The sequence below is a fragment of the Manis javanica genome, chromosome 4 (assembly GCF_040802235.1).
Source record: "Manis javanica isolate MJ-LG chromosome 4, MJ_LKY, whole genome shotgun sequence".
Lineage (NCBI taxonomy): Eukaryota > Metazoa > Chordata > Mammalia > Pholidota > Manidae > Manis > Manis javanica.
Genome location: NC_133159.1, coordinates 110,113,568 through 110,121,426, shown reverse-complemented (window position 1 = coordinate 110,121,426; position 7,859 = coordinate 110,113,568). Strand labels below are relative to the sequence as shown.

The window sequence follows — 7,859 nt, the reverse complement described above, 5'->3', positions numbered from 1 at the left end:
CAACTTTATTCCTGCCTGCAATTTTAAAGAAGAAATTAAAACCAATTTCTTACACCCACCTATTGTCCTAGAATTGCTTCAGGCAGGTCCCCATGGACTGTCACATCCTAGGGAGAAATTAATTGGTTCTTACCAGTTTATGTCAAAGTTTCTGTTTAACCCCAACCTAGAACTTATATCTTTTACAAAGTAACTGGCTCAGGGTTACCACTTTTTTAATGAAGTCATAAGTAAAATTCTGAATATTAATTCCTTTGTTTTATTGTTTTATTTTTTAACAATTAAAGAAAATCAGAAATTTTGTCAAATATTCTATCCTTTCATATTATGTGTGGCCAATACTCTAACTTGCAGAAAGGAAGGTCTGTGAATCTCATACCAAATAGATACATGAGCAAATAGTAAGATAAACAAGCCCTTCCCGGAGACAAAGGTGGAGCTGGGCTTGATTAGGAATGAATCAGGTAATTACACAGAGTGGGTGCCTCCTTCCCAAGCTGCTCTTCAGGGCACAGTTAAAAACCCTATAAAAGGTTGCAGCTCCCGGCTACCCAGTACACTTGCCAGAAGTGTCAGTGAGCACTCGACTTTTTCCTCTGGCGAAGTGGGTAAGTCCCCTTCAGTGGGATCATGTTCTTCATTTTCCAGCTCTTGTAGATGTTGGGGGGTAGCAGGAGAGGAAGGCATATGTGCTAGAAGGCATCATTATCTTACAGTGACATATAACTCCCAACTCTATGCCATCTTCTTATGGAATGGAGACATGACTCTTCTCCCAAGGCTCTGAACTCTGTAAGTTTGTACATCAGGGGTTGTTGTATGGTCATGTGTGACTCTGTTGGGGCTCATCTTCCTAAAAACTGCCATCTCAAAAGTTTGCCAACCCTCTGTTCTCTTTTTATATTGGTTCTACTCAATATAGGCCATTTTCATGTAGTAATGGCATCTGAGGTACTGGAGTTGAGAAGTAATTAAAGACGCCAGTTAGATGAACCACTGTGCTTACCTCATCAGTAAAGCTTTCCACGTATTCTTTCAGCATGGATCTACTGCTGGCTCAGTCCTGTTTTTATAATGCCAAGATTCAAATGGTTTATTTGGGCTTAATAAGAGCTAACCATAGACCAATATTATTCAGTTTTCAAGTTTAATTTGACCCACTGACTCTGGTAGCCAGTCAGGAAGTACCTCTCAAAAGCTTTCAATAATTGAGTATCTGTAACATACCTGAGCTAAGATAGATAACATGCACTCTCTGTTTTCTGCATTGGTATATCCGAATATCAGAATGCCACCTTTGACTAGAAATAATTAGTGCTTAATCTTAGAACTGGTGGCTTATCAATTACTGCTAGATCTCTTACAAACTATAATGTTGGGAAATAATCCATATTTTTGTATTATTTTAGTTACCACCAAACGTTTTGCTGCCACTGTTATGTGTACATGGCTTCTATTTATTTTAGGATACTCTCAAATCTTCCTTTACACTTTGTCTTTCACTTATCCCCTTTGTTCAACTTTAGAGGATTATGCTTATGAGAGCAACATATCAAATTTAAATTTCTACATTCTTCTCTTCACATCTGAACATCTGAACATCTGAAATATGTTCTCAAGCAGGAAGAGACTGAAGGAGAGAATATGGATAATCCAGATTTGGTGAACAATCCAGAGCTGACTACAAGATAGTTGGAAAATAATTCCCTGGTTTGAAATCTGTCTTCCCCAAAGTGCAATATTCAAAGAAAATGTTTTGAAAGCCCAGCTTGAAAATAACTACTGTTGTAAAGTCAAATTATTTAGGAATCTACCTGAAATAGAACAGGTGAAACCTCCCCAAGATGAGAAACAGAGTTCTGATTCTAGACACTATTTTATTGTTCTAGGTTTACTTGAACTTGAAGGAAAAAAAATGTCTCCACTTCTGAAAAGCATCTTCGATATCACTGAAGTTTTCAATCAGTGTGCCTCACATGACTGTGATAGGGCAGCCCTAGCCAAGAAAAACCTGAAGAACCTTCTTGAAAGAGAATTTGGAGATGTCCTTCAGGTAAGAATAAGAGAAGGAAATCACTCTATTGATTTGGGGTTATGAAATTTCTTTTTGGGAGGGACCAGAGCAAGGAATGGTTACTTCATATTCATTTTATGCCATGAAAGCTCTACACGATATCCTCCATTCATTTCTGAGTCTGAAAGTACTTAATGGGCAGAGTAGCCTGAATAGTCTTAAAGAAGTTGCTAGCAAGTATTTCATGTACTTGATGGCAATGGCAATGTGAACTGTTCATGGGAAGTTACACCAAAGATGTCAGGTCAAACTAAACTTGGGAGGAACTTTACTTCCAAATTACATTTCATTTCCAAGTTAAATTTACTTTCAAATTGCAATAATTAGAACCAACCTGGCCTGTAGTAAAATGGTGTTGCCATAAATGTTTTGTTCTGTTTTCAAACATGGGATAAATCAAATCAGGGATATAACTTCAGACAGAAATGGCTGCTGCAAATCTTCATGTATTTCCATTGTATTGCTCTCTTGGGGATGAGTTCATTCTTTTCCCCCAGCTAAAGAGAACTTGGGTTATTCTGATCAGCATTAAATCACAAGATGCTGGTGGTTTGCCATAGGGAAGAACGGGGTGGGGACAGGAAACAGGGAAGAGAATGAGAGGTACAAATTTCCAGTTATAAAATAAATGACTGTGATGAAAAGTACAGCATAGGGAATACGGTGAATTCATTATGTACATAATCGTTGTATCACTGTTGTACACCTAAAACCAATATAATATTGTTTATCAACTATACTTCAATAAAAGCAATAAATCTGAATATGAAAAAATTGTGTATGCTTCAAAATGAGATGTTCACATTTTACATGGGAACAATACTTGATAATCCCTGGGCGCTTTTTAAATTGCTCTTAGTGTCTTTTGAGCGTCAGAATACCGTAAAATATGCATTGCATGTGAAAGTTTATTACCTGTAAATAATGCATTTAAAATTCGTGTTTCCATTTTTTTCAGAGACCACATGACCCTGAGACTGTTGATCTGATCCTGGAACTTCTTGATCGCGACTGTAACGGACCTGTCAATTTCAATGAATTCCTCCTGTTCATTTTCAAGGTGGCTCAAGCTTGTTACTACGCTCTTGGCCAGGCTTCGGGGCTGGCTGAGAAAGGAGCCAAGGGTGAGGAAAAGGAGAACCTGTTACAAGATCGCGGGCAAGAAGACCAAAGGGGATTGGAGCCCCAGAGACGACTGGAAGAAGAGCGCAGGGAGAAGAGGAAGCTTGCTGAGGAAGAGGAGCAAAGAGAAAATTTGCAAAAGGGACGTGAGCAGCAGCTGCAGAGGCGAGAACGGGAAGAGCGCCGTGGGAGGCAAGAGCAGCTGCGGAGGCCCAAGAGACGGGAGCCTGAGGAATTTCCTGACCAAAAGCAAAGGCAGAAGCGGCAGGAGCAGCGGGAGAGACAGCGCCTGGAGGAGGAGCGGCGCGTACGCCAGGAAGAAGAGCTACTGCAAAGGCAGGAGCGGGGGAGGGAGCGCCCCGAGGAGAAACGACAGCGAATGAGAGAACGTCAGGCACAGGGCGACAGGGCGCCTCAGGAGGAAGAGGAGCAGATGCTGAAACTAGAGAGGCAGGAGCAGAGAGAAAGCCAGGAGCTGAAGAACACGCGACAGGAGGGAGAGCAGCAGCTGTTACGGCAGAGGCGCTGTCGCGAGGAGCGTGAGAAGCAAGAGCAGGAGCTGGCGGAGGAATCGGAGCAGGAAGAGGCCGGCGAGCGGGCCGAAAGCCGCACCCCGAGGCGGCAGTGCCAGCCAGAAAGCAGAGCCGACGCCCGTCACGGTGAAGGCTACTCGAAGCTGGAGGCAGAGAGGAGGCGGCGCCAGGAGCGCGAGCTGCTGCTGCAGGAACCGGAGGACGACGCCCAGAGGCTGACCCGGCCTCTGCCCCTCCCGGGGGAGCGCGAGCAGCCCCCGAGTCGGGAGCAGCAGGCGCGTCTTAAGGAGGAGGAGAAAGAACAGCGCCGCAACCTCAAATGGCAGTGGCAGGAGAAGGAAGAGAGCGAGAGGCACCGCCAGAGGCTATGGGTCAGGCCCCCGTTGGTGCAGCAAAAGGAGCGTCGGCTGAGGGCGGAGAAGCGCCAGAAATGGGAACAGCTGTTCGGCGAGGAAGGGGAGGAGCAGCGCCGCCAGCTAGTGCCGAGGGAGCTGGCGCAGCAGTTCCGCTTGGAAGACAGCCTGCACGAGGATGGGAAGAGTCGACGAGAGGAGGAGCTGCGTCGCGACCAGAGATGGAGGTGGCAACTAAAGGAGGAAAGCCAGATACGCCGCCGCACGCCGTACGCCAAGCCAGCTCAACGCGAGCAGCTGAGGGAGGACGAGCAGCTGCAGAGCGAGGAACTCGCGAAGAGGCGCCAGGAGCGAGAGAGACAGTATCTGCAGAACAAGGAGCTGCAGCGCGAGGAAGGGCAACTGCAGAGGGAGAGGCGGCGCGACTCGCAGGAGAGACGAGATAGGGAGGAAGAGCAGCTGCAGCTAGAGGACCGCGAAAACGGGAGGCTGCAGGAGCCGGAGAGACAATATCGGGAAGAGCTGCAGCAGGACGAAGAGCGACTGCAGAGGGAGAGGAGGCACCAGCAGCAAGACAGGCAGTATCTGGAGGAGGAGGCGCTGCAGCAGCTGGACAGGAGGCGACGGTTCCTAGATGAGGATCAGCGCCGCGGTCTGAAATGCCAGTGGCAACCAGGAAAAGAAAATGAAATTCGTAGTAACAGAGTTTACCCCAAACGCAGAGAGAATGAAGAAAAGATCCGGCATTTGGAAGATTCCCGGGTGCGGGAGAGACCATACCAGCAGGATCGGTGGCCCCTGCAGGCTGACCAGGAAGAAGAGAGCGCGCGAGAGCAGTCGAGGAGCTGGCAGCAGCGCGAAACGCAATTCCCAGCCGAAGTGCTGCAAGGAGAAGAGCGACCGGAAGCCAAAAGGCGAGACAGGAAGCTCCTAGAGGACGAGCAGCTACTGAGAGAGGAAAGGAAAGAGAGAAGACGACGTCAGGAAGAAGATAGAAAGTTCCGTGAGGAGGTGCAGCTCCTGCAGGAAAGGGAAGAGCAACGACTGCGCCGCCAGAATCGAGATGGTGCCTTCTCCGAAGATGAACAGTTGTGGCGCGTAGAACAAGAGGAAGAACAGAGGCGCCTGCGGCAGAGAGGCAGCAAGTTCCTTGAGGAAGAGCAGAGCCTCCCGCAGGAGCGAGAAGAAAAGCGACGCGGCAGGGAGCAGGACAGGGAGTTCTGCGAGGAAGAGGAGCTGCAGCATGAGAAGGAAGAGCTGAGGCGCCGGCAGTACCCGACGAAGGAAAAGTTTGCCGGGGAAGAAAAGAGGCGTCGTCCGGAGCAAGAACTTCGGCAAGAAGAGCAGAGACGCAGCGAGGAGCTGGAGTGGAAATTGCTGGAAGAAAAGCTCCGCCACCAAGAGCGCGACCGCCAGCAGAGCCGTGGCCATGGCTGGGAGGAAGAAGACAAGGGCCATAGGCACGTGCTGGAGCCCAGCAAGCGTCAGTTTGCCGGTGCCCCGGTGCGCCCGAGCCCACTGTACGAGTACATCCAAGAGCAGACATCTAAATGCTGCCCTTAAGAGATGCTGCCAAGACACCCGTCAAAGCTGAGAGCAAAGGAAAATGAAAAACACTTGGTACCAAATGACTCAAATGTTTCTGGTTGTGGGAATACTCTCTTATGTTAGAATGTCTTTTTCATGTACCTTGTACTCCTGCCTTTTACTCTTCCTCAAGTAGTTCTTCACTGTGAGGTGTCTTAGGTGTTTGGTGCAGATACGGTGTGCTTTTTTAAAAACAAATCATTTAATTAGTTTGGGGAACATGTTAATTTGTTGCTTTCAAAGGTAAGAATATCACAATTTGAAATTCAAAAACATTGGGTCTTTTTTTTAATGGTTGGTCCATCCTGTGGAGAGTTCTGGTATTTTTAATATTGGCATTTCTTCTTGGGTCTAAGTTACATTGATTTTTACTTCCAAATAGCGTCTCATCTTTTGTGGCATAATTAGCACAGGTTCTTCAGGGGAACTGAAATTTTACAGCAACCCTTGAATAGCTCATGGGGAGTGACTTATACAGAAAAACTCCCTGTGAAACCAGCCCATAACTGGAAGAATACCTGTTAAGAATAAGGTTTAGCTTGAAGACTTGGAATTTGAATTAGACATTTTTTACACTTAACTCTGTAAACACTTAAAATCCCATTAAACAAAAGCAAAGTGTTTCTCAACTACAGAGCTCAAATTTTAAAACTATGTCTGCTGTACTCTGTAGTGCTCAGTTCTCTTCCCCCAGTCTTCGAGTTTGAGAACAGTGCTACCTATGTTAATTTTAGCTGAGGGGGAACTTGCTCAGAATCCTGTAAACATCTCTTTTGCTTTAGGGAGTAAGAGATTACAGAGAGCATTTTTGGGCAGGGAAAGGGAAAAATCTGGACAGAGGGACAAGTTCCTAGAGGCTTTTTGACGAGACCCGTTAGCCCACAATCACTTGAGGCCTATTGATACTACCTTGGAGACATTCTTGTTGAAATAATAGGACTGTGTGAAGTATTAATAATAAATGTTTGGCAAACAATTATTTTTCTCTATTTTTACTATGCACCAAATCTTAACTCAAGATCTAACAGTCTGTAAGCTAACATAAGTTCTCAATCACTTAAGGGTATTTGGTTACTATTTATGTCTACATATGAAAACAGAAAGAAAAAAAAAACTATTTTCCCCAACCATTTTTCCTTGTTAGGGTGAACCCTGTATTACTTCCTTCCCCAATTCACAATTCTCTTTCCAAATTTCTATGTTTTTGACCCCACATCTTTCTGTGCTTTTTCTTGCACTCACCAGTCACATCAAATAATGGTGCCCCCAGTATTTGTTAATATTTCCTTCTGAGAATGCAGCAGCTTCTTGGTCTCTGATGTTTGATGAACCAATGTCCTGAAAGTTCAGCTCAGCATTATAGAAATTATAGATGACTTGTTCAAGTAAGCAACACAGTCCATGAAATAACTTAGAATGTGCTCAATAGTAATCAGGCCTAAAGTATCAAATTACCATCTAATAATCCAAACACCCCTGTGCCACCTGCTGGAGTCAATATTTAATAGTATTCACATCATGGTAACTTGAAATAAGTACAAGAATGCCCTTATCCAAGATAGCATCATTTCTAATTGTGAAGGTCATGAATGAGAACTTGTTCTAAGTATAGACACTCAACATTTTGGTCAATGGTGAAGATGAGAAAGCTAAGCCTGTAGGTCCTGGGCATCATTCTGATAGAGCAAAGTGCAAAGAATACAAGCCTCTCTCTCACTTTAACACAAACAGCAGATGTCCACCAAAAACAAAACCTGGGAATCCCCTGACATTACCTTGGAACTTCCATCTCTTTCAAATGATTTCTAACTGCAAAACTATTTTTCTCCTAAGGCAACTGCATGCTTTTCACTAATTAAGGATCTTCATAGACACCTTCACTTGCTTTTCCCAGGATCCTCTTAAAGGGCATTCATTTCAGAGCCTCCTTATAAATGCCAGCCCCTAGGATACTCCTGAAATATACACTCATCATCTAAGCTACATGTAGTTCAACAAAAACAATTATGGTAAAAACAATCAAAGCGCTTCAGACTCCTTGTAGCACTTTACAAGATGAAGGAAGAACCAATTTCTAAAGAAGAAATTGTTTCATCACAGTTACAATAAAATGTAGTTTAAAAAAAATGTGCCAGCCAGTTCATGCCCTTTGGCTCTTCTTTCACCATGCTGGCAGGCCAAGCCTCCTGC

At 44.9% G+C, this 7,859-nt stretch overlaps 1 protein-coding gene across 3 annotated transcripts; it reads left to right on the top strand.

Annotated features, from left to right (window-relative positions):
- The first annotated feature begins 535 nt into the window (after positions 1 to 535).
- On the top strand, positions 536 to 6,645 carry TCHH (trichohyalin). 3 transcript variants are annotated; one of them, XM_073234651.1, is made up of 4 exons: positions 555 to 608; positions 717 to 792; positions 1,890 to 2,053; positions 3,033 to 6,645. In XM_073234651.1, exons 3-4 carry the CDS (start codon positions 1,916 to 1,918, stop codon positions 5,643 to 5,645), a joined length of 2,751 nt encoding a protein of 916 aa, XP_073090752.1. In that variant the 5' UTR covers positions 555 to 608; positions 717 to 792; positions 1,890 to 1,915; the 3' UTR covers positions 5,646 to 6,645. The 3 variants fall into 3 exon arrangements, with proteins under 3 accessions (XP_017529253.2, XP_073090752.1, XP_073090753.1); XM_017673764.3 differs by lacking the exon at positions 717 to 792 and having other exon boundaries at positions 536 to 608; XM_073234652.1 differs by lacking the exon at positions 555 to 608 and having other exon boundaries at positions 621 to 792.
- The last annotated feature ends 1,214 nt before the right edge of the window (positions 6,646 to 7,859 follow it).